At 42.2% G+C, this 27,626-nt stretch overlaps 1 protein-coding gene across 1 annotated transcript in view; it reads left to right on the top strand.

Annotated features, from left to right (window-relative positions):
- The window catches only part of CNIH3 (cornichon family AMPA receptor auxiliary protein 3), a 93,642-nt gene that overhangs the window by 49,535 nt on the left and 16,481 nt on the right, over positions 1 to 27,626 (top strand). The window contains exons 3-4 of the mRNA XM_007071714.4: positions 1,170 to 1,238; positions 5,581 to 5,628. Coding sequence (XP_007071776.1) covers positions 1,170 to 1,238; positions 5,581 to 5,628 — 117 coding nt within the window. The remainder of the gene's footprint in view (positions 1 to 1,169; positions 1,239 to 5,580; positions 5,629 to 27,626) is intronic.

Here is a 27,626-nt window from a genome sequence, read left to right as displayed (position 1 = left end):
AGACAATGCAAGTCCCTCACTTGGTTCTGACCCTTTATGACTGGGTGAGAAGTGAGCCAATCTCTCAGCAAAGTGTGGGCTACACTAGAACTGGGTTTTTTTTTTAGCATATTTTCCCTGAAAAAATCAGGAAACAAAAAGTATTTCTTTCTTTCAAAAATTTTCATGGAATTTTCTGATTTTTTTCAGTGAAGCAAAATGTTTTGTTTCAGTTTTCATCTCCCCCCCCACCCAGTGACAGCTTTCAATTTTTGGCTTTCAGGGGGAATTTTTATATTTGGTTCCTGCCTTTCTCCTTCCAGTGGAAAAGAAAAGGTAGGGGAGAGGAGAAAAAGGTGGGAGAGGAACAAAACTGTAAAATAAAAATAAAAAAAATCTATTTTTGAAAACTAAAACAGTTTTTTTTTATTCAAAATGAAAAAAAAGCTATATAAAAAACTGGAAAATTGTGAACAAAAACAAATTTTTCATTAAAATTTTCCTATTACTTGAAAATCTGTAAGGAAACAAAACAAAGAAAAAGGCTGAAAAAATGTTGACCTGGTCTCGTCTACACTGTATGAAAATTTGAGAATCCTTGCTCTATAGATCAAACTTTTTCTGGTTGGGGGTGAGATGTGGGGGTGTATGATCTAACTGGCACAAATCAGGTCTTTTTCATTTCTAACTTGTCTGATTTTGTGCTTAATCCCCTTAATGTTCAAATAGCGAAATAATCCTCCACCTCCAATTAAATCAAGTTGCCTTCTGACTTTTCCTTATTTTAACACAACACCCTTTTCCAAAACTCTCAATGTTAGGACTATGGTTTATTGCATTTATCTGTAGAGAAATGAATTCATTTTTAGAGTTTTGATCTCTGAAAAATACTATAGAAGCACATATTTATTGGAGGAGTGATTCAACCTGGCAGCGGGTCAATATGTATGTCCTGTTATAGCATGACCTATCAATATTACTTTGTACAGTGATCTTGTGGCTGAAGATAGCTTTGTGAAATGTATATATAGTTCTGTAAAATGATATAAAACATAATTAATTCGTTATATTTGGGATGAATTTCAACCCAAGTTAGTAAGAATAGATCTTAGTAACTACTATAAAGAAAAAGACCTGGATTCACTGAAATTATTGCTGTCATTACAATGTCTGAAAAAATTATTTTGCAGATAATCGCCTTTGATGAGCTAAGGACAGACTTCAAGAGCCCAATAGACCAGTGCAATCCAGTTCATGCAGTGAGTACAGCTTGAGATTTGCCAAACATTAGATATTGAATGGAAGAAGATGTGCTGAACTGTCAATGGAAAATATGCAAATAGATTTAGGAGTCCCTTATGAATGTAGTTGTAGTCTGTAAGAGCAGCTGCTATTTACTCTTGATTTAGCAACCCATCAATCTGATGGTCTCAGGGTGGATTTTTACCCTTTCTTGCTGGAGATGGCTTGAGAGCACTTAGAGATTCAGAAAGAGGAGAAGTTGAAATGTGATTGTAGGGGTTTTGTGCATCTCTTAATTTTGAGGCACACTTTCCCCCTTTAAAATCCCTTTTCTCCTCTGCACCCAAGCAGTGGACTGACCATTTTCTCCATGTTTGCAGTGTTGTTGTAGCTGTATGGGTCCCAGGATATTATACAGACACTGTGGGTGAGGTAATATCTTTTATTGGACCAATTGCTGTTGGTGAGAGCTTGAAAGTTTGTTGACTCTCTCCGGAACACAAGTTGGTCCAATAAAAGATATTACCTCACTCACCTCATCTGCTTCAAGAGTGACCCATTGTCTGTACTGACTACTCAAGGGCTTTGATGAGGGACTCAATCATCACCTTTCTGCCTAGAGGCAGAGGTCAAAATTCTCCCCTACACTAAGGGGGGATAACCCGCTCAAGAAAATGAGGTTCCACCTGCTTACAGTAAAGGGTAATTTGACACGGAGGCTGTAAGTTCTGCTATACTCCAGCAATCTGTCAATTATGTAGGACTGTGGCAGATCGAGCCCTCGCTGCCACTGTGCCTCCTGCTGGTCAGTCTGGGAATTAGCTCTTTTCTAGCCCTGGAGCGCCTCCTGCTGGCTGATGTCTCTCCTGCCTCAGGTCCCTGTGTCCTTCCTGGACCCGGTGCCCTTTTCCCTTGGGGTTCTGCCCACCACAGTACCCCCATGCTCTGGGTCTCCACTCCCAGGGGAGCCCCCAACCCTCTAAGCCCACCTTGCCTCAGTGGCTACTGCCAGTCATCATCTAGCCCTCTTTCTCTGGGGCAGACTGCAGTCTGTAATGGCCACTCATCATTGGCAAGGGGGTTGGACCTGCTGCCTTTCCCTGCAGCCCCAGAACCACCCTAGGCCTTCCTGTCAGGGCTCAGCCTGGGAGGTCGCCAGGCCTGAGCTCCCCAGCTCAGCCTGCCCCTTCCCCAGTACTGCTCTGTCCAAGGCACCCTTCACTCCTTCAGGCAGCTAGGTCCATCTCTCTCCAAAGCTAGAGAGAGACCACCTGCCTTCTGGCCCTGCAGCCCTTTTATGGGGCCCAGCCTGGCCCTGATTGGCTGCCTCTCAGCCTTTTCTGATTGGCTCTCAACCCCAGCCCTCTCCAAGGGCTGGCTTTTAACACTTGCTGAGCCAGAGCGGGGTGACTACCCCACTTACAAGGGGCCTGGGCCAAATTTAACTAAATGTAGACTGGAAGAAAGGGGTGTATCTCCTTTGAAAGTCTGTGGGCCAAATTCTATGGGGACAGAAACCGTTGTATCGATTACATATTGGGTAAGTGGCAAAGATTTGGCATCCGCTGTGTGACTGCAAAACAAGTATAACTTAAAAAATAAGGGCATGTATCAGGAGGTCCAGTCAATGGGTAAGAGACAGCTTTCCCTCTTCCCTTATTTTAACATATTCTTGACCTATTCCCAACATTCCTGGTGTCAAATTCAGTCCTGGTTTAAGCAGGTGCAAATTCTGCTCTCAGGTGAGCCAGTGTTAATCAGAGTGATTCCATTGGCTTCAGTGAAGTTACCCCACATTAATATCAGCAGAACAGAAGGCAGAACTTGGCCCATTGACCTCATTAGGAGTTGCATTTGTTTCTACTATGGGCTGATTTTGGTTCCCACGTAATATCAGATTGGTGTGTTATATACATCTAGCACTGCCACCAAAGGCCAAACAGATTCAAATTACAAGACTTGGCCACTTAAATCCGTTTCATGACTAGTTTATTCCCAAAACGTAACTTATGCCATCTTTTATACCACCCTCGAATATGGCATTGTGAGGATAGTCTTGAACCTGAGTCTCCCAAGAAGCTTTGTACTACAGAATCATCGAGCCAGTCTAAAGTTAATATGTATGTTTATGTGATTAATTGTATCTGTTAATCTACTAAAATAAATCCACCCCTAAAATAGTAACTGAAAATGGAAACTGTAGGGAACAATCTCCACTGAAATATATTACAGCATTTTCTATGAAAGTAATATTTAGGCCTATTTATCAATGTTTCTTAATTCTCCTCATGCATTTTTGTCCTCATCTTGTTATACAGGCACACTTTCTGTGCCTATCTCTGCATCACGTCCCAGTAATTTGTTTTGTTCCTAAACTTGTATAGTGCCCTAGAGAGAGAAACTGCTTTTGTTTTAGAATGCTAATGTAATTGGTTTCCAGGATAAGCAAGTCAATGTCTGTGTGTCCCTGTTCAATTCACGTTAGTGATTTAATTAGTTAATTAATTCATTAATCCCAGAATGTTCAGTAGTTTTCATTTACTCTGAACAAACATTGCACAGAAAATGTCCAATAAAATCCTGCAAGTTATTCTGTATCAGTAGCACCATTTTGACTCTCACCTAGCAAACTTTCTGTAATAGCTCAAACTGTATTCTCATGATACTTTCTCCTGTTCAGTGTGGATGTTAATGGGTGTTATTCTAGCACACTAGGAGAGATTTTTATGAGAGGAGGCATTTCCTCTGGTGTCATTCACCAAATGTTTTTCCTTTTTCCCCTATTGTGTATCAGTTGGTGCCCACATTTCCATCTATTTAATTGTGTGGACTCCAGATCATACTATTTTAATGTCTTGTACTAATCAGTTTATTCTCACAGCACCCCTGCTAGGTAAGGGAGTATTATTATCCCCATTTTACAGAGAGGGAGCTGAGTCACAGAGATATCAGTCTGGAAGACTATGGCAGAGCTGAGACTCAAACTCAGGTCACCTGATTCCCACTGTAGAGTCTAAAGAACTTCCTCTTCAGGAAGACCAGGCATGTTTATCCCAAGACCTGCAATGGGAGCTATGTTGGCAGAACCTTACATCCACATGGACCTCCGATTGAAGCCCGTGGTGTTTTGTGCAACCTTACATCCCACGTGGACCCCATTGCAGGATAGCACCATAGTCTGAGGAGCTTCTTGACATAAAAGGTGCCATGTAAAGGTAAAATATTACTGTTGTACCTTCCACTGTCTCCCCAGACTGAAACCTTTTTTATAGGAGAAATATAATCCTCACAAAATGGAATCAGCTTAAAACAGTTTGAAAAACACAGACAGTTTAGAGAGAATTGGCTTTACACATTGGTTCATCTCATTATTTGTTTCAGAAAGGTGACTGTAAATAGTAGCTTTTGCAATGTCTAGAGACAAACCTAAACAACTCTCAGGAGAATGTACAGTACACACCAAGCCACTTCTCTAATTTATTGTAAGAAGAGGTGTAAAACTTCACTTACTTTTGAATTGCTCACTCCTCTTGGGCACAGTGCAACAGAGTCTGTTCTGTGCTAACCGCAGTAAATGCAGAATAATTCCGTTGAGTGTCATGGCGTTACTCTGGATGTACCCTGATGTAACCAAGAGCAAAATCTTGCCTGGTGGCTCGAGTGATATGTGTAAGCAGAGCAGAACATTGTTGTACTAGTGAATTTCTCACCTATGATCCATTTAACAGAAAGCCTGTTAAAGTTTTTGTTTTGACTTTCCTTGCATCAGCTGAGCCTGCATTGTCCTTAACACTGGAATCCTCAAGTACAGTATCTTTCAGTTCATGTAAATGTCTTCTATTTTAAAAGGCTATTTTTAGCATATTACAAATACACTGTAGTAGCCTGATCAACTATAAAAGTTGCACATTGATAGAGCCTCTTGGCAATTATAGAGGTACTTATATAAACAAATGTTCTCTGTGTGGAATCACTTCTGAAGTTAGTGGGAATCTGAAAGTTTGTGCCTCAGTCTCTCTGGACCAATTCAGCCTTAGTGTAAGAAGACACAAATACTGACTTAAAAGTTGTTGCCCTGCTAACTTGACGGCTCAGTTTCGTCTCTGGTTTGTTTTCTCACATGTTATGGGGAATAATAATTACCTTCCTCACAAGGGTGTTTAGACAACCGAGTGAATCTATTTTAAAGTTATATGTGAGAGATAAATATTACTAGGCCAAATTCATCCCTGGTGTAACTCCATTGATATCTGGATGTAAGCCATGGGTGATTTTGGCCCATTATGTTTGTGATATATTTTCTTCAATTAATTACACAATATAACCTCCCACCACTTTTTTTCCACCTTTCTTTGGCAGCGAGAGAGACTAAGAAACATTGAGCGCATCTGCTTTCTTCTGCGAAAGGTGAGCATAAACCAACACAAGATCTATGACATTGATGAGAATTGAGACCATCAGATGGCTGTTCTCGGTATGTCCATTTGCCCATCCACTGATCCTCCACCATCACTCATGAAATCTGAGATTCCAGTGCGGAAATTGGAATCAGTGTTACCTTTGAAAAACAAAGTGGAGGTAATGAGAAGGGGCTGCCATAAGTTAGGATTTCCTGACAAGGACTGAACATTTCAGAACATTCTCAGGTTCAGATTTAATAACCTGCTTTTTGAAGGTGATGATTGGTTTCTGGAGGTGTAACTTGTGACAGTTATGGCCACATGCCCTGTGCTGCCATCAAGATCTGAGGTTTATAATTATTCTTTGCTGGACAGTCATTTACTAATTATTTGATAAATGGAGCATTTTATTTGCATAAGTTCAACCTTTTGAGTTTCTTACAGGCTGAATGAGAATGTTGAGATTATAGAGGCTGACCCTATGATGGTGCTGAGTAACCTCAGTTTATTTGGGAGTAAAGGGTGCTCTGCTCTTTGCAGGACTCATCCAGTAACGGGTTACAAATTCTACTGTAATTTAAGAATGGAATTTTTAAAAACACTCAAGTGTTGGCCTGACTTTGCTTCCATTAAAGTCCCATTGATTTCACTGGATGCAAAGTTAGACCAACACTGAACATGTCTGGTTTCCTTAGGGTGGGATTTTCAATGTAAACTGTGCTCATCAATGGGAGAATAGCACCAGTGACCATCAGGACCAAAATCACAATGCCCCAGCACGTGCTAAAGAAGCAACACCATTAGCTGGGAGTAAGTACACGGCTCTTAAACTTGAAGCAGGCCAAACACTAGCTGTAGACATGATCACATGCACTTAGCCAGTATATTATGCAAACTGCTTACATCAAGTCTCTTTTAAGCCATTCTGTCTCTGAACAGACCAAGTAAAAAGATCTGACCTTGCAAAAAAGGTTTTAATAAGTGTACCTATGCACTGTATTATAGTATTTAATGCAACATCATGACAATTAGCAAAACATTCCAGCCCTTAGAAGATGTCATTAGAATGTCCAGACTGGAAAGTATTTGTTGCTGCATTGTATCCATCCTGGATGTTTCTGCTACTGTGATCAGCAATGAAATAGCTAACACTATTGACTGCCTGTGGCTATGTTCAGGACAGCTGGAAACTCCGTTTCAAAATGTTGTGATATTGGCAGTGCTAAGTACTGGCTCAGCCTGATCCCGGGGCCTGATTATGTTCTAAACAACTGTATTTGCACTAGGGAGGGACCCTACTTTATAAAACACTTCTGTGGAATAACTTGATTTATACCAGTTTAGACTGATCATGGGAACAATTGTGAGCACACTGCTATCAAGAATCATGTGTAATCACTTGCGCTGGGCATCTGACAAGGAGAGAAAATATTAATCCATACTAGCTAAACAACATAAAAAAGAATCAGTACTTTCCCAGGAACTATTTTGCTGACTCAGCAGTCAGCTAGTTTCCAGCTGTGTCCCAGTTTCTCTGACAGAAAGCAACAGGTGGGTGTCAAATGTATTAATATATGTGAGTCCCCAGGGGAGTCCTTGCCCATAGGAAAGTTTAATTTTTATTGAGCCTGAGCCTCATTGCAAAGATGGTGCTTTCTGGCTAATTACTGATACTGCATTCACCAGGGATCAGACTTCTAACTCACTTAAATTGTTTGTTAATGAAGCTTCTCCTCCCAGGTTCTTTGGGGACACATTTGTTTTAATTGGGAGATGTGCTACAGGAAGAGGAAGAAGGAATAATTACAGAGATGTGCAGTCTTCAAGTCCAATATTTACTAATAATTGCTTTTGTGTACATAGCAGTTCTGGAGCATTCATGGTTAGTGGCAGAGCTTTGGGGAAGCAATTAAAACACTGAGTGTTTTAAGGACATGGGAATATGTAGTATGTAATGAACTCTAAAGACCTTCTGATTACTATAACGTTGCTCTCTGTGTGGCTGTGGGTAACTAACCTCTGTGTGCCTGTTTCCCTTTCTATAAAATGGGGAAATAGTAACATACCTGTTTCCTAGGGTGTTGGGGTTGGCTAACATTTTCAAAGCACTTTACAAACATAAACCCAACAGTCTTACTGTTAATGCCACTAGAACTGATTCTTGATTTTTGGCTATTAACTTCTATTTTAAAGGGATTTATGAGTGGTTTGTAAAAATGTGCCTCATTTCACTGTCCCAGGTTCTACAGGGGGGTCTCTCACAAGTGATCATGCACACAGCACCATACAAGTCACATATAGTGAGCCCCAATGGATGAAGAGACTGGATGGTTTGTCAGAATTATCTTGGAAATCCTTAGTTTTTTTTAATGTAGTGGAGCTTATTTGCAGGGTTTGACAATAGCTTGTGTGTATGTGTTTGATTATACTGGAAGATGTTACATAATTTGACTGAGTTTTCAAGCATGGTGGGGTTGACAAAGGAGGGATCCCACTACAGCACAACCAGAACGTTCACAAACATCACTATCTGATGTGAATTAATTTTGGAAAATGTTTACACACCATGAAAACAATATCTCACTCAGGCAGTATGTAAAGCAGGTGGCATGTATGTAATGTTTTGGCTTTTATGTATGTGTATCGCTGCCCTCTGCTGGATAGACCTAGACCTGCTCAAATTTTCTGCGAGACAATAAAGCTTTGATGAAAAAGAGGCTATGAGCTTTGTTCAGACTTGAGTGATCCCTTGGATTACAATGTAAATGCTTTAAAGATATTATTTCCTGAAGCCAGTTTTAAAACTGGGTTCCCAGTGGGATACTGAAATTCTCCTTTATCTCAGAGGCCTGTTTTTTGGAGCTCTGTAGTATGGTCTTCCAGTCACATGTGGTTTAGCTGGAAATCACACGCTTTTTGTGTGTGTACATGCCCATAGATTTATTACATAAGCTGATTTACTTAAAGTATGTGCTAGTGATGCTGGTAGCCATGCAGGCTGGGTCTACACTAGCTTTTCCCCCTCCTAAAATTTGTTACCAATTTTGCAGCTCTGCTGGTGAGAGCTCTACTCTAGGCAATGTGCCAGTGGTGTTTTAACCATCATTGTTTGCAGTGTTGTTGTAGTCATTTTGGTCACAGGATATTAAAGAGAGTACCTTTCCCAACTCTGGAGAAGAGCTCTGTGTAGCTCAAAAGCTTGTCTCTCTCACCAACAGAAGTGGGTCCAATAAAAGATACTACCTTACATACCATGTCTCTCTTTCAACCATCATGTCATTTAGACCAGCTATGAGCAGAGAAAGGCCTGGTACTTAAAATACTAGTGGCCCACTTGCTGTTGGTACCATGGGTGGTGCTGAACTGGTGTTAGCAACACTGGGAAATTGTAGGGGAAAATGGCTAGTGTAGACACAGCCACAGTGCTAGCAAGAGGTAGAAGAGCTGGGTATTTCCCCTCAGCAATCTGGATGCAGAGCAGTGCTGTGAAGAATGTGTCGGACTTGGAGCAAGCTGTTCTTTTTCTATGTTACCAGGGCATGTCAAGAGCTTAATCCTGCATCATCCCTGGGAAGGTAGAGGAAGGATGAATTGAACTGGCAGGAGACACTGCAGCTTGCTATGCAAAGTAACTGCTGTGAGATTTTGAAAAAACAGTTTATAAAACTTAGCACATACCATCTGTAGTCACAAGACTTTTTCCATAGGTGAGTAGTACTAATGTTCCCATTTTACAGCTGGGGGAACAGAGGTACAGTGGGAAAATGAATAGCCCAAATTCACACATCAAATCTGTGGAAAAGCTGGAAATATGGCTCAGTCCTTCTGATTCCCTTCTGGTACCTGGTCCACTGGACTCTCCTCATGCAGATCATCTAATAGGAATTTTTCTCTTATTTATATGGTTAAATACCATGATATTTTTTAATATTTTACTGTTCGTTATGATGACTGTATTATTACATTATTGGTGCACTGCACAACATTCTCTAGAGAAACTTATTTAATTGACAGATGCCTGATGGAAACTTTTTTTTCTGGTTTTAAGGGCAGTTAGGATTTTCCTATCATTAACACAGTTGGCAACATGATGGAGCGTGAACATTGTAATACTACGACACTGCCCTAGAGGACAAATTTTAAAAATGGCAACTTAATAGCAGGTAGCAATTCAGATGTGACTATGGACTGCATGGGAACAATGACTGAGTTAACCTGTCATTCCCCAACAGTCCTTCCAGGTTAAAGCAGAAAATTGTCTGGAAGGGAAATCTCCCATAATATCCTCTGTCAGCAGATAAGTTCCAGACCCCAGTTTGTTCACACCCATCCTTTCATGAGCAATAAAAATGACTGTACTCGAAAAATGACTGCGGGTTTGTTTTTAAACCTAGTTAACTTCAAGCAAGATAGGGATATGAGAAGCAGAACTGGAATTGGAGTCTGTGTGGAAGGGAACTAAGATTTATAAGGGACAAATCTTTCGCCTTTCCTACAGCTGTAAAGAAAGCATTTGTGCTAAATCAAACATAATATCCCTGGAGCTGCAGGATTAGAGACATGCTGAGTCAGATCTTTATCCTTTTATTTATTGTTTGTAAATTCAGAAAGAGCAACAGGGAACACTGCAAATTTCCAGAGTCAAAGCAACTGTAACCACAAAAAGAAAAGGAGGACTTGTGGCGCCTTAGAGACTAACCAATTTATTTGAGCATAAGCTTTCGTGAGCTAAGCTTATGCTCAAATAAATTGGTTAGTCTCTAAGGTGCCACAAGTCCTCCTTTTCTTTTTGCGAATACAGACTAACACGGCTGTTACTCTGAAACCTGTAACCACAAAGTGACTTTGAGAGGGACATTTGCCCTCAGAGATGTTCCAGATAATTGAAAAAAAAGAAAAGAAAAATAGGGTTTTGGGGAGGGGGTTTACAATTGAAAGATAAACATTGTATCTTTCTTTTTATTTTTGGTGTATTTGTATAAGACAATCCTGGAGACTAAAGTCCTCTTTTGTAATTTACTATCGCTTTTCCACAGAAAAGATAGAGCACGGAAAGCAGTAGTGCTAGGTTCACCACACTGCCCTACCAATGTCCCTGAGCCATAACCTGGATGGAACACTTCTAGGGGTGAGAGGCCCATAATGATAATACATTGCACTTCTTCCAGTGCACTCCATTGGAAGATCTCAAGACACTTTGCAAACATTCATTTCTCACAACAGCCTTGTGAGGTAGGTAATTATCATTAGCCCCATTTTACAGTTGGTAAAACTGAGGCATAGAAATGTTAAATAACTGGTACAAGGAGGTCACCTAGCAACTCACTGGCAGAGCAGAGATTAGAATCCAGAGGTCTTGACTCCCAGAGGTGAAAGATTAGTGCACTAACTCTCTGCCTTGCCTTGTCTGAAGAATAGTTCATGGGGTTAAATGACAGCCAGAAGAGAAAGCTACACTAGCTTTTTTACTCCTAAAATTTCCCAAAATTGCTACCATAGTTCAGCTCCACCAATAGCAGATGTGGTGGCAACGCTAGTGTAAACAAGCTGCTGGTGTTTTAACCATCTTGTGAACTCATCCTGCTCAGTACCAGTCTAGGCAATACAATGATTAATATGCCAGTGCTTGCTGATGCTTTGTCTGTGATAGAGTTCCCACCATTGCTATCATCAATGTAGCTGCCTCAGTGGTGGAAGATGTACTGTAGACAGGGCTTGGGTGGTCAGATATGATTTTACCACCCTATAGGATTTCAACTCTGTCTATACTAAATCCACCAAAGTAGCTACAACTTGTGGAACTGCACCAATTGGGAATTATGGATCTGAAAAATCCCAGTGTAGACACAGCCTAAAATCTAGTGTAAACAAGCCCAACAAATCAGGCTGTGTGTATGGTACATTGGCACAGCTGCAGCTACACCACTATAGTGTAGATGCTTCCTACGTTGATGGTTTTTCCATTGATGTAGTTAATCCACCTCTCCAAGAGGCAGTATCTACCTCTACAGAAGAATTCTTCCATCAACCTAGGTGTGTCTCACCGTGGGTTTGGTCGACGTAACCACGGTACTCGGGGCATGAAATTTTTCACAACCCTGAGCAACGTAGCTAGATAGACCTAATTTTTAAGTACAGAACAGGCCTCAGTTGCAAAGCTGGGAATAGAAACTATACCCCTACCTTTAGTAGCACTATAAATCATTTTCAGCACTGATTAAAAATGAACCAGTTCCTAATTTAGACAGGGATTAATAAGCATAGCCATACTGTAAAGATAGGTCTGCTTTAGAGAGAGAATCTTGCATCGTCTTCACTGCTAGGTTTGTAACACAGCCGGTGCTGTCTCCTGCTCTAATGAATAGTAAAAATTTCCTTCTTGCAGCTTAGGTGCCTTTGTCATCAGAGAGGGAGACTGAATTGTTGGCCAGTGAAAATCAGGTAAATTAAGTCTGTGGCAGTAGCAGAACTTGCTGTGATATTTCATAGAACAATGTAGGATGCATTTTGAGTTTTGATAAATTGTTCCTAGGACAAAAACCATAATGAGAACAGAAAATGGCATTACATGAATCCCTTCCATTGACGGAGATTGTAACAAAGCTGGAGTATATGCACTTTGTCCACTCTTGTTAGAGTCCAAAGACTGCATCCTTGTTAGTGGCTTCTTGATGCCTCCTATATTTCCTGGCATAGCTAATGCGTTTCTCTTTCATACCTCATGAATATCATGACACCGCTGAGTCTGACTCACCAGCTGGGCAGCAGGAAATCCTGCAGGAGGCTCCCCCTGCTGTGTGATTGGTAGCTAAAACTCACATCAAGGGGCAATGTAAATTAGTTATGAAGAATAACCTGGGCTAGTACAAACTGTGCTGGAGCTATCTGGGCAATCATTCAGTTCACATTTTAATAGCTTACGTGTCCTTATAAGACAATACAGATAGAAGCTTCCGCCCTAGCAGACACTGCTGCACATAAAGTGATTTGAATCAGTGTTATAATTTTAAAGTTTTTAAATATTTATCAAAAAGAACAGGAGTACTTGTGGCACCTTAGAGACTAACCAATTTATTTGAGCATAAGCTTTTGTGAGCTACAGCTCACTTCATCGGATGAGCTGTAGCTCACGAAAGCTTATGCTCAAATAAATTGGTTAGTCTCTAAGGTGCCACAAGTACTCCTTTTCTTTTTGCGAATACAGACTAACACGGCTGTTACTCTGAAACCTTAAATATTTATCATCTCATATATTATTTTCTTGGGTATTTAAACCATTTGCTTCTAACTTTGAAGCACAATTGTAAAATGGTTCTAGCTAGAGATGGCCTTGAATCACAAAACATGATCTGAATAGCTGCAGATGTAGGGAAATTTGAGTTCAGATCTCAAGTCCATGCCCAACCACTTTCTCTAATGATGGAGCATACTGACACTCCAGCTGTGAACACCCCAAAACTTCAGGGAAGTTTGAATCCCTCTCTGAACTTGACAGCCTGGACTCATCTGTATTTATTGTGCTGAGTTGAGATAAATGTTGACATTAAAACTCCAAACCACGATGAATGTGCCTGGTTTCAGTTTTTGTTACAAACTTGAAGCTCAGATCTGTTCAGGGATCTTTCCTTCTAGGGTTTTAGTTGAGGCCATAGTTTGAGGGAGGTGTCAGACATAAAATACAGCTGCAGACCCAAACTTTCCCAAAGTTCAGGTTGTGTTTGGATCTGATTTCAGGCTCATCTCTACTTTTAACAAGGGTCGGGCCCTAATAAGGACTGACCAGCTAAACCATTTTCCCTGAAGTGGGTTTATACTATTTTGAACCTTTTCAGGAATCCTGATTCCTTTACAGGTTTGGATTGGTCTTAAATATCTACTCTGTGACTGGGACCATAAAGACTTTCTTAAACTATTTGATTACCTGAAAAAATCTTAATGCAATTGATTAACAAGTGTTTTGTGTGTGTGGTCTTATTCACCGAGGTGCTCACTTGAGCACTTTGTTACTATCTCTTATTTGATTCAAGGAATAACCAGAAACTTTTACCTATCTAGCAGCCTACAAAAATGTTGGGTAAATATACTGTCGGGAACAATTCTGCTTTGGTCAGGGTGTGGATGAATAGCATATGTAAGAACGTTTTCTTTCTAACTTCTGTGTTGCCATTGTTATTATTTACATTTCCCTTTCATTTTTGCTCCCATTATTTATGTAAGTATGGTAGTCCTTGGCAGGCTGAGGTACTGAAATGGATCGTTGGCAGAAGTGTTTAACATGTTTAACATGAAAGCCTAATTCTTATTATTTGTATTACAGGAGTGCCTCAAGATCCTAACAAAGAACAAGGCCCCTTTGAGCTAGGTGCTATACAAACACATAGTAAGAAATTGTATGCTTTTCAGGGCAGGAACTATCTAAATAAACAAGACAGATAAAAGGTGGGAGACGAAACAGCAGTAGGAAGGTAGACAAAGGGACTTAGACACCTAGAAAATCACTGGAACAGCACGGTGACCCACAAAGCCCAAGTTAAGTGCTAGGCTCCCTATGCAATGCCTGGGGAGAGAGAGGCACTTTAGAATGCGATCCACAGAACCCAGCACACTAGGTAGGGAGCCACTTAAGCTAGCCAATGGGAGATGCTGAGGAGAGTGGTGTGTGCAAAGCCCGGCCTCTCTTATGGAGGTAGGCACCTAAGGCCAGCTACAGGGAGGTGCTGAGTTCTGCTAGTGATCAGTGAACAGGGAAAGATGTGTGTTTTTCTGCCTAACGTGGATGCAGGCCCGATCTGGTAGGCTTGCTCAGAGGTTGCCTATCTCCAAACAAAATGAGCCAGGGAAGAGACGCTCCCTTTAGCTTAATAGTTAGGGTACTTGCCCAGGAAGTGGGAGACGTCCTGTTCAAGTCTCTTCTCTGCCCTGAGGGGCAGAAGGGATTTAAACAGGGCTCAGCCACCTGTCAGGTGAGTGCTCTAGCCACTGGACTATGGGATAATCTGATGTGGGGCCTCTCAGCCTCTCATATTGAAATTGTTCCATTTGAATTAAATAATTGAGCCAGAGAGAGAGAGAGAGAGAGACTGACACTATAGCCCAATGATTAGAGCACTCATCTGAGAGGTGGGAGATCCCTGTTGAAATTCCTTCTCACTGGGGTGAGGGGAGCTTGAATTGGGGTCTTCCACATCCTTAACCACTGGGCTAAGGGTTATAAGAGAGGGCTTCCTCCTTCCCACCCTGTCTTGTGTGGACTTAAGCGGCCTCTGAGTACAACTACTGGATCAGGCCTCACACGTAAGTTAGGCAGAGGAACGTTTTGTGGATCACTCTGCAGTTCAGGCAGGTGATACCCATCCAGACCCCTACGGTGAGGCAGCTATGCACATGCTCAGGGGCAGAAACATAGGCACCTAGGGAAGTTTTACTGCAAAAAATTAAGCACAAAGTGAGTTTAGGTGCCTATAGGGTTAGACGGCAGCCAAGCAGGAGTTTTGTGGATCACAGTGGTGCCTAAAACAGAACTTGGGCACCTAAGTAGAGCCAGGCCAAAGTGACTTGTCGAAGATTATACAGCAAAGCCAGGAATAGCAATCAACATCTTCTGAGTGCTAGTTTAGTGCACTACCCACTAAACTCCACTGCCTCTCCACGCCAGCATGAGCCTGCAGTGTGTTGAGTGCCTCCCACAAGGATGCTTCAATAGATATTAAGCATTCAGTATCTTTCACAGGATTGGGTGCTGCCTGGTTTAGTCTCAGGTCTGTCTGCATATGTTGTAAAAAGGCTGTCTCTGGAGAATGCTGCATCCTGAGCTGCTTGTAATACTAGCTAATTAGATCGTGTTCTTCTGGTTCATTAATCACCAGTGTAATTCTATATTGATTTTTAAAATACTCTTGCTTACTTTTGTAAGTTTCTTAATGATAGCCTGGAATCTCTCTGATATGCTTTCTTTTAATTTTCTTAGCTGTTTTTTAAGCTCTCAGTTTAGAGATTTGTCCAAAATAGATCCTGGAAGAATTTGGGGCAAGAACCTTCAGTTTCTGTTCCCCCTGATTATGGTATCAACTTTCTGTTAGCAAGCAGAAAGCTGCATTCCTTTTAGTTTATAAATAATAACTGAAAATGTTTGCTGCTTTCTGGGGAGTTGATGTCTTAGGGATTTGATAATGGCTCATGGGATCTTTCATCTTTAGGACACCCATTCTAATCCAGCCCAGCTCTGTACTGACTTACAATTATTACAGTCTGATTGATGGCTCGTGGGTGTAAAATTACTTGGTGGTTTTCAGTGTTTAGATACTTTGGTGATGTGTGCTGTACAAAACCCCGAGACTATGTTGCTAGAATGGTCTCAGCCCAGGTTTTAGTGGGCAGGAGTCCACAAAACCGCCATCTCCACAATTAGTCCTTTTGCAGACTATCAGCAGAGATTCCAAGGACTGTATATAGGCATAGGGAGTGTAGTATCCTCTTGCCCCTCATGGTGTTGGTCAGCTCTGCAGTAGATCAGCAGGGCCATGTGGAGAAGCTTGCAGTTCCACTATACTTGCTGTGCACGTTCTGTCAATATTGCACTTCTGTCTCCAGGATTGACAATGCAGCCTCTTTTTCCTTACATTGTAAAACCAATGTTTCTCTTGGCCTTAAAGATAGTTCTAATTAGGGTGACCAGATGCCCCGATTTTATAGGGACAGTCCCGATATTTGGGGCTTTTTCTTATATAGGCACCTTTTACCCCCTACCCCCTGTCCCGATTTTTCACACTTGCTATCTGGTCACCCTAGTTCTAATAACATGTTTAAAACACTTCTAATGGGGTGTAACTTTGTTAGTCTTACACCATTGAAAATAAGATTTCAAGTAGGTTAAAAATACATTAGTACAAAATTTTCAGCTAGCTCATGGAAATCATGCCTTATGCATAATTTATTTTTAGACTGTTTCTGTAGAGAGTCTCTTGTTAGTCAGAGAAGAAATGGAACAATTTGCAGTTTATATAAACAGCAGGATTGTCACCAGTTTGCACAACTTGGGGAAAGATGTTTCCAAGATCTGGAGGGAGCATTATCTCCCTGCAGGGGATGTGGGAGGGAACAGGAAAAGCAAATGAGATATTTTGAAAGTGGTTTGGACTCTGCAGGTTTATGCACCTACATGAACTTCATTTCCATTATCGTGCTCCCTCTGCAATCCACATAGCTGGCCAAGTCTTTCTGAGTGGAAGCAGCAATACTGGTATACTCCACAGTGTAAAGTCAGGGTTGATGCAGGGTCTGATGGCCAGACCCAGATCCAAAGACAGTGAGAGGTTTTCAGATACAGGCTTTTGCTTTGGGCCAGTTGCAACACTTGGAATTAAGCTTCATCAAAATTCAGGAAGGATGGGAGAACTTGCTCCAGAACCACTTCTCATACTAATGGGCCAAATCTAGAACTGATATAAGCTGTTGTAACTCCATTGAAGTCAATGGAACTGAGCTTGCTTACACAAAGTCTGATTTTGACTCACAGTTATAGTTTGACACTGGCCTATTTATGTCCTCTTTATTCTATTTCAGATTGTAACTATGTCCTTCACTTGTCACAAGGCTTAGCTATATGGTGAGTTGCTGCGCAGCAAGTGAGGGTGTGAATCAACACTGCACCAGCTTGCCCCACAGTTACGCACTGTGTGGACACAGCTACAGCACAGTGGAAGTCCCAGAATGCAGCTTAGCGTACTATGCTTTCAAGCACCAATATGCTAAGCCTGTACTCTGAGGCTTTACCGCGCTGTAGCAGTGTTCACACGGCGAGTTACTGCACAGCAAACTAGTGCACTGTAGCTTCACACTTTGGCTTGCTGAGCAATAACTCACCATGCTTGTCAAATCGCTGGTCTCTTAGCTTTAAAGTGCCTAAAGCTGTCACTGACTACTGGAGGCAGGCTGTACAGGATGCAGCGCCTAATGACTAGAGTAGATTCATAAACTTTATGGAAGCTGGCATCCGCATTGTTTGATGTTCAGAAACAAATTATTTAAAGAAGCCCTGTCAGCTGAGCTGAAAATGAGCTGAAATTGCAATCACTCTTGTCAACTCTTTCTTGGACTGTGTGCTGGACTTTGTACTGAACAGGATTGGAATGGAAGAAGAGAAGTGAAAAAGACATAAGGATGAGTTGATAAAAAAAGAAAGGGATGAGTGTAAGGGGAGAGCTCTAAGTGATAAATCAGAGATGAGATGCATCCTCTCCAGCCTCCCATTGGATGTGGGAGGTACATCTTTACTACCTTTCCCCACTGCAGAAAGAAAAAGAGAAAAAGGAGACATGGGAGATGAGGAACAAGGAGAATCTTTCTATTTCTCTTAGGTATTTATACAGTCTCATTACCATAGTATCTCTGCAGTTCAGTCTTTAATGTATCTTCCCTCACAACATTCTTGTGAGGTAGGGAGGCACTATTTGTCCCCATTTTGCAGATTGGGACCTGAGGCAAAGATGAACAAAGGAATTGCCATACTGGATCAGTTCTCTGATCAATTTACTTCATAACTTGTCACCAACAGTGGCCAGCGCCAGATGTTTTAGAGGAGGGTGCTAGAAACACCACAGTCGACAGATGTGGGATAATTTGCCCTCCCTGAAGGTCTCATCCTATTCCCTAGTAAAGTGTTTCAGCTCTGGCTGAGCTCCTCCTTGTGGTCAGACACCAGGCTGCTGTATTGGTTACTATGTGCTTTTAAGCCTACTGAATAGTATCCAGACACTGTTTCTTAGTCTAGTGACTCCAGCAGGGAGTAGACCCCTGTCTAGTATCCCTTTTTTCTGGGGATATGGGACTCAATGTTGCAGCTGTCATTAGGGTGACCAGACAGCAAGTGTAAAAAATCAGGACAGAGGGTGGGGGGTAATAGGAGCCTATATAAGAAAAAGCCCCCAAAATCGGGACTGTCCCTATAAAATCGGAGCATCTGGTCACCCTAGCTGTCATAGGCCCCAACACTAGTTCTGACCCCTTCAATTCTCCCCAATAGCTTAAGCACACTCTCTCCAGAGCTTCACCCTTGTGGGTATTCTGGGTTACTGTTATCCATTTGTAACAATTAAAAAAGGGAACATGCAGACTGTGGAAAGGAACTTCTAAACTTTGTCTATGAGTAAAAATACACTTTACTCATAGACAAAGCACAATAGTTGCAGATCTAGGCAAAAATAAAAAACACCTGCTTCCAGTGTTCTCACCACTCCAAGAGCCCTTTGGGTTTTGATTAATGTCCATTCAAAATTCCAGTACTCTTCTGTACCACACTCATCCTTGTCACTCTTCATGTTGTCAGCCAGTGAGACTTGTCCAGCTTGAGAAGATCCAGCCCTTAAATGGAATTCTGGCCTCTACTGTCAGGTGACATCTTGAGCAGCTTCAAAACCCCCATCAGGTTTTATAAGTGTGAAACATTTCTATTTAAAATTAATTTTTCTTGAATAAAAACGAGGATACAATCAAATCTAGGGCACTCAAATGTCCCTGAAAACTAGAAATGTCCAAGCTTTCAGGACCTATCCTTGAGACAAATAATTTGAAATTCTGCTCCCCATTGACTTAAATGGGGACAGGATTTCACTCAGTGTGTTTGTCCATATTTTTTCAAACTCTCTGAAGACTCTTCCTTTTGAAGGAATCTCTGGCCAGCTGAGCTGGTGAAACTGACAGCAGGTTGAGTGAGTACATATGCAATCCAAGAGTGTCTCCATTCAAGTCTATCTCGTGTTGATCCCTGGTTGTCCCTCCAAACCTTCCAAGGAGCTTTCTCCCTCCCCAGCAAATCCCAAAGGTGGCAGGGAAGGAGTGGGAAAGAGATGGGTGTAGAGAAGAAGTAGGAATCCTTTTCTTTCACTTGCTTGTGCACATCTCCTTGATGCCGAACATCACTGGAGGACCTCATGCCACTCCAGCAACATACGTCTTGACTTGGAAAATCTGGTCTCCCTAGTCCAAACCACCTTAGAGAGAATATTTATCATAGCACAACTTTACTCTGATCATCAGTTCATGATGGAGGAAACCACACCCCCTCTATTGCAGGTTCACAAACACCAAGCCACAGTAAATATGCCATGGGTGACAATGTACAGAGAGGCCAGGTAGGGTGAATTCCAGAACCTTTGTGAACCAAACTCTAATGCTATTTAGCAGCTTCCTCTGGAGAACAATAGAATCAGGTGCTGTGGGGCTGTAAACTAGGTACATCCATTTCCCAGAAACACCACGTAACAGAAGCCTAGTGGTCCATAGCTGCTACTACAACCTGGAAGGGACCTGGAGGGGAAGCTGCATGGGAACTTCAGGGTCAGAGGAGGATTTCAGCTCTCCCACCCCTGGTCACACCCCCCCCCCCATGTGAAGCCGATTTACTCAGGGTTGGCACAACATAAGAACATAAGAACAGCCATACTGGATCAGACCAAAGGTCCATCTAGCCCAGTATCCTGTCTTCCGACAGTGGCCAAGGTGCCCCAGAAGGAATGAACAGAACAGATAATCATCAAGTGATCCATCCCCTGTCGCCCATTCCCAGCTTCTGGCAAACAGAGGCTAGGGACACCATCCCTGTCCAACCCTGGCTAATAGCCATTGATGGACCTAGCCTCCTTGAACTTATCTAGTACTTTGTGAACCTGTTATGGTCTTGGCCTTCACAACATCCTCTGGCAAGGAGTTCCACAGGTTGACTGTGCATTGTGTGAAAAAATACTTCCTTTTGTTTGTTTTAAACCTGCTGCCTATTAAACAACTGATGAGGAAGCTCTTGCCCCATCAGAGGACTAGTAATTTATGTATTGCAGGGCATTGATACCATCCCAGAATTTCTTTCTAGGCTCCTGTAAATGGTATCCGTGTGCCTGAGTTAACTGCAAGCAATTCATTTTTGTTTTGAAGCATGTTGAATCATGTTTCATAAAGAGAAAGGGAACAAAATATCTGCCTTATTGTAACATTTATTCCCGGTAAGACAGAAAGAAAGCTAAAGCTAAATGACAAGTCTGTTTAAAGCAGAAGTATCAGAGCTTTGAAGGAAGGTGCTTTTGAGCCTGAGTCTAAGGTTTTTAAATAATAGATAAGAAAACATTATCTTTCATGTTTGGGGTATTTTTCCTTCCCATTAGAAAGAAATCATTGACAGACTGATACCAATGAAGAAATAAATAGGCCAGTTTCATAGTTTTGTATTTTGTCATATAGTGTAGGTCAAATCATGTGGATAAGTGGTCTACTATCTGCTGTGAATTCAGGTTAAAATAGTCGAGTGATCACCTAAGCTTTAAATGAATGGATAGAATGTACCCCTACTTATCTGGAAAAGTGACCTACAAACAGGGTAGAGTTCAAAAGTGCAGAAAGAACATATCGCATCCAGAGAAAGTCCAGCCCTTGTTTGGAGGCAATTCATTCATCATTGAAATTGATTTATGTATGCACCTTGCCAGCACAAATCAAACTATTTTCAGTGAAATTTTGCAAGTTGCTGAGTTCTGCATTTTCCAAAGGTTTAGAAAATAATGGTTTTTATTTTTAGGCATTGTTACCTCAGGGTGTCTGAGTGCTTAACAAAATATAATGAAAAACTACATCCTGCTTGTGCCTGCGTAGGTGAATAAGGAAGGGATAGATCACAAAGGGCTAGGTTGTATGGTAATCACAAGCCTTAATAAGGAGCAGCCCATAGTTGACTCAGAGTCACAGTTCTGCTTCTGCTTGCTCCAGGGACAGGTCTGGCCCACAACATTTTGGCACCTGAGGCAGGGAGCTCAAATGACGCCTCCATGCCCCCTTGCTTAGGCCAAAACTTTGAAAAGTCTCAATTCTGCGTGCTTCCTATTCTACTCCTCTCATGGTACTGCTCTGCTACCTACCCCAATAAAGGAGCCTTGTTCAAAAATTTTAAGTAACACTTTACTATGCAGACAAGAAAAGTTACATTTGCTGTTCAGGCGTCTGAAAGTTAACACTGGCATTTTTATCTGTTTGAATAATCAAAGTGGTGCTTTCTGTGCCTTCTTGGTTGCAAAGATTTGAACTGCTTCCTGACGGTCCACAGTCTGGGCCAGCTCATGCTCTGTTGAGATGGTTGCAAGGCCGACCAGCTTCTCCTGTGTCACTGTGGAGCGTAGATGTGTTTTTATTAACTTCAGCTTGGAGAAGCTGCATTCTCCACTGGCAACTGTTACAGGAAGTGTTAGAAGTATGCACAGAGCAACAAAAGCATTTGGAAAGAGGGTGGTCATCTTATTTGTGCACATATATTCCAGAACAGCCTCTGGAGTTGATCCTGCTGAAATGTATCTTGAAAGGGCTTTCAGTTCATCGCCTAAATCACTTGCATCAATATCGCGCATGTCATCATGTGTCAACACTGTCTCTAGTGCCCTGCATTGCTGGTGTAGGTCTTCTTCAGGTTTGTGAGGAGTTTTGGAATATCATACAATATCCCAAATATACTGCTGTGTTCCTTGAGCTGCATGAAATGTTCTTCAACTGACTGTATTGCACAATCTAGCACCTGGTTAAAGAATTCAACTTCGAATTGTTGTTTGGGGTCTCTTATGGGATTATCAAAATGTTGTCTTATTCGGTGACTCCTGTATTCTTGAACTGGTGGAAAAATAGCTTCAGTATGAAGTTCCTCTGCCAACTTCTGTGCAGTCTTCAGAACATTTTGAAATCCCTCATCTGACCGGTAAGACTGTAGGTATGACTTTGCTTTGTCCAGTTGTTCCATTGCTCCAGATATATCAAAGTCAACACCTTGGAGTCTCTTGCTTACAACATTTATTTCAAACAGTATGTCATGCCACAACACTAAGGGCTTGTCTAGACTTACATTTTATAGCGCTCTAACTTGCTGGCTCAGGGGTGTGAAAAATCACCCCCCTGAGCACAGCAAGTCTGAGCGCTTTAAAGCGCTAGTGTAGACAGGCTCCGAGCGCTGGGACCCCAGTGCTCGGTGCTAAACCCCTCGTCAAGATGGATTATCTGGAGCTTGCGCGCACCACACTTGCACTTCAAAGCGCTGCCGCGGGAGCGTTCCTGCAACAGCGCTTTGAAGTTTCCAGTGTAGCCATGCCCTAAGCCACACAGAAATTTGAAGTTATGTATATTTCTGGTGATTCCACTTCCCTCTGCCACTGTTCTCCCACGAACAGTTCCTGTCATAGCATTATCTTCCATAATGGCAACTATGGCATCATCTATCTTCCCAATTTGGTGTTTGATAGGCTTTATCACCTCCACTCGACTTTCCCATCGTGTGGCACTCTGTGGTTTGTGTCAGAGAGGATGTTCCCAGATGTTGCTTCAAAATTTGCCATCGATGAGTTGATGCAGAGAAAAATACATTGATGCTTTGAATTACATTAAAAAATTCAGCAGCCTCACTGGAAGCTGATGCTGCATCACTGACCACCAAGTTCAATGAATGAGAACTGCATGGGTCAAAAAAAGCTTGAGAGTTTAACTCCTCTGTTCTTTCCTCTCATGTTGGCACCATTATCATAGCCCTGACCTCTCATGTCAGCTATCACAATTCCCGTATCTTCCAGCTTTTTTAAGAAGCACATTTGTCATACCAGCTCCTGTAGTATCATCAATGTCAATAAATTCTAGAAAATGCTCTCTGACAGTCACCATTGCACGGACATTTTCACTAAGTTCTGTTGTTACAAAATGCACCATTAAAGTCATTTGTTCTGTATGGCTGATGTCAGGTGTGCAGTCCAGAATAACAGAGTAATATCTTGCTTACTTCAGATCTGCCACAATCTTCTCTTTGACTTTTGTTGCCAGTAACTGTATGATCACATTTTGAATTGTTTTTCCAAGGTAGTGATGTGTGTACATTTCTTGGGTGGTGACTCTTCTTAGATGTTCCTGGAGTACAGCATCACACTCAGCTATCAGCTCCACAATTATAAGGAAGTTTCCATTGTTTGGCACATACAGCTGATTTGAAGTGCCACACAGTGCTAGGTTTTGGGTAGCAAGCATTCTCACAATGGCAATGAGCCTTTTCAGAACATTTTGCCAGTAAAGAGACTCTGATGCAATCTTCTCTTGATGCTGATCATCTATGGTGGCCTTTAACCCTAGTCTCATCTCAAGCTCTTTCCACCTATGGAATGCTCTCTGGTGATTTGCTGCCTTCTCAGGGCATGCCAGATTTTTCCAGTCCTTTGTTCCTGTAGAACCCAACGTGGCTGGAACATTCGACTGGAAGACTTTGCAACAAAAACAGTATGCAGCATTCTGGGTTTTTGAGTACACAAGCCGTGGCCTCTCCACTTTGTCACCATTGGGGATTTCATGCCAGTAATGTGTTGAATGGAAACTTCTATTTTCATTGTCTTTGGGGAACATGAAGTTTTTCACTTGCTGTGGCCCACGCAGTACAAGGAAGTCCCTCAGGCTATTGCTCAAGTGGGTCCACAGTCCTGGATCATCTAGACTTAAGGAACTAAACTCAGCAGCAGCTTTTTCTTGCGCCTCCACCACACTCTTCTCTGATATACACTTTTCTTCAGGAATGTGCATGGTTACATCCATTTGAGATGGAGATATGGATGCTGCAGTAGCTGCCAGGTCACCTGCACTCTGACTAACTGGAAGATCAGGCATCTCCTCACCACTCACACCCTCACCATGAACATTTGTGTCTTTGTATCTCAGGAGAGCTCCTTCCTGCTTAGATAGAAAAGCTTCCTTTGCTCTCTTTCTTTTTCAGAATGCTGTCCCAGAGGGATGTTTTCTTCTTTCACTCATGACTGCTGTTCTGTGCCAGCTATAGTGGCTCTCAACACTCAGTTGAAGGGGACAAATAAGCAGGCTTGTAGCAGGGCCTGAGTGAGGGAAGATATCAGCGTCTTAAGGGCCTAATTGGCTCCTCCTACTTCAGTTGACTGCCTGTTCTCCGCAAGTGGGTTCAGGGAAGCAGCAGGAAACAGGAAGCTCCCTGAGAAGCTGGTGTTAATCAGTCCAAGCTCCTGGGGGTGCCAGAGAGGTACATAAGAGGCTCCTCCTCCTCTCTCTCCCTGCAGCTCCTGCTGCTTTCTGTTATTCCCTCTCACCTTTTCTCCTGCCTGCCTGTTATGTCTCTTGTGCCCTCCTTCCTCCAGCACAGCACTCCACGATTTCTGTGCATCTAGAGCAGAGAGAATACATACGCACCAGCACACAATTTTCTACACTCTGCGTCCTAATGGCCCCCGCCCTCCCACCGCAGTCTCGCACCTGAGGCGGTCGCCTCAGTTCGCCTCATGGTAAGGCCAGCCCTGTCCAGGGAGGAAGCTGTGCCAGCCATATACCTGGTCCTGCTTACTTCCCCCTTCATGCTGGCACAGCTGTGCTGGTGGGATGGAGATGAAGCCAAGGCTCTGCCTATTCCCTGCCCACTTGTGAAGGAGAGAGAGGGGCAATCCCACAGCTGATGCTCTCACCATGCACACAGATCAGTGCAGATTGAGGAGTCATGGGGAGGGGGACGACAACTTGTGTTTCTTCATTCCTCTTCACAGACACATCAGGCAGTTCACAACGGAGCCTAAAGTCACTGTGGAAACAGCAGTGTGCATGTTGCAGATAATTAAAAAAATGTGAGGTGCTTTGATAACACTTTCCATCTTAGACTCAAGATGCATTTTATAGATACAAATGATTTCAGACTCGTAACAGATTTTGGGGTAGGAGAGAAGTAACTCCATTTTGCAGATGGGAAACTGAGACATAGAGAGGTTTAGTAGTTTGCTCATGATCACACAGGAAGCCAGTTGCTGACGCAGGAATAGAATCCAAATCTCCTGGTCCTGGGTCTTAACCATAAGGCTATCCTTCCTGCCTGTGAGCTGTGAGAGATGAAATCCTTTCATGCCTTATATGGATGGATCCAGTGGCTGGTATGTATTGCTAACATGACAATATGTCCACCATGGCAATGAGAATATCCTTTGGGGAAAGGGAACCTGCTTATTAATAATATTTATCACTTCTGTCAGTATTTAAACATTGTACTGTAAAGATCACTCTCTTAAATGACTCAATATTGCTTTTCTCCATCCTCCTTTTTTAAAATGTTTGTTGCAAGGATTAAGGTGCTAAACAAAATACAGTCCTTTAATAGAGAGTCTGAGACCGTTAATTCCACCCCCACCCAGGTCGGAGGCATCTCCAGGTAGAGGGGTGGGGAGGCAGATAACATTATGGAAAGATCACCAACTAAGATCATAGTGTTTGTCCCTCTTTCCTTGTCAGAAGGATTGAGGTTAATGGTTATTTATTGAGGTTAATAGTTATTTTATTAATAAACACCTATTTTATACCTATGCCTTATAGGCGTAGTAGAGTGAATGTTATACAATGCTAACAAAAACTCATATAGTTAAAGTTGGCAGTCTTTTTCAGTGGAGTCCGGATACCACCCCAGAATCAATGTTCTGATTTTTTTTACAAAACTTAGACACCATTAAAAAAATCTGGGAAGTCTGAAAATAAAGAGTTAAGGGATACAGCTATTTCCACACTGGCATATAATCCTTCCTCATTTGCTGTCACTCCCATTTGTTTACACTGGGCAGTCCACCTTTGGTTTGGTCTCTTGTTAGCTTCTTTAATAGAAATGCAGTTTGGGAGCTTACTTGTGATTTAATATGTTTTTTATCAAGAGCCAAATTCTTTCATCTTTACTCACTGACTAGCATTTTATTCCATGAGTAATCCCATTTTCTTCACTGGGACCACTCACAGGGAGTAGGGTCCTACTCAACTTGAGTTTTTGTCTACGTTGAAAATTGTAAGTGTTTTAAGTTTTACACACACAAAATTTGAAGTGTTTCAACATTTTAACATGGATAAATGGCACTCCCGCTCCCTGTTCCTCACCATACCGCCCCCAGCCACCTGCACCCATGCACGCCCTACCCCAATGCCCTGCACACTAGTACTTAATTTGTGATGAAACAGGTGCTGGGGCTCAAGCAATTATTTTACTTTCATAACTGACACAGCAAGCTTAGAGGTGTCGTGGATCAGCCCTGGCACAAATTAAGCACTGCAACGCACCCATTCCATGTCCTCCATCTCCTGGCCTACCATGTCCCATCAGTGCCTCACCTTGTCATCTGCATCCTTACTCCATGCCTCTGCCATGACTAGAAGGGAGTCCTGGTTTCTGGCCCAAATGTGCAATTCATGTAATGAGCATCCAGACTTAGGGACACTTGCTATCTCTATTGTCATCTGGCACTGTGAAAAGCTTCACTTCTTGGTCCTCTCTTCATGTGTTCAGTGCATATTCTTCAGTTCTAACTCACGACAATGTTAATCACCCCACTGCGAATGTCTGTAGGTCCTTTGAGCTATTGCTCGTGTCTGCTTTCTCCAGTACTCATCACACAGCAAGCCAGAATGGATTCTTTTAAATATGTCTCCTTGCAGTGATAATAGAGCAATATAGGAACAAAGTTGTGACAAAAATAAGTGTTAGCAACCACGCTGCTTCTAATGGCCTCCTGAGAACAGACTCCTAAGCAGCTATCAGGAACATAACTATACAGCTGATTCTCTGATGAGCTGTGTACAAGTTACTGACAAACTTTGAATCACTAACCTGGCAGATTTGTTTGATGTGAAGAAAATAAAAGTTTGCATATTATCCAAACAAAAGATTTAGTTTCTCTTCCCATTGAGTTCAATGGAAGTTTAAGTGGAGTCAGGATCAGACTCTTAATCCCTCAAAGTAGAGGCTCTGTGCAAATAGGTACAATAAATACAATAGGTAAAGTGGACTGAGTTAACACCTCTTCCTGTTAAATAGGTTGGATAGTGTTACAGCTCCTGCTCACTTTCCCATTGGGCTTCTGCCTCCTCAGGTGGACATTGATTGTACTTGAGACCTGTCGGTGTCTTTCTTGTGAGCACGTTACTCGATGTTCATGAAACTGCCAACCTCAGGCAGACCCCAGGGATGTGGCC

The sequence above is a fragment of the Chelonia mydas genome, chromosome 3 (genome assembly GCF_015237465.2).
Source record: "Chelonia mydas isolate rCheMyd1 chromosome 3, rCheMyd1.pri.v2, whole genome shotgun sequence".
NCBI classification, from domain to species: domain Eukaryota; kingdom Metazoa; phylum Chordata; order Testudines; family Cheloniidae; genus Chelonia; species Chelonia mydas.
The sequence above is the reverse complement of the archived record's forward strand: the minus strand, read 5'-3'. Positions and strand labels throughout refer to the sequence as shown.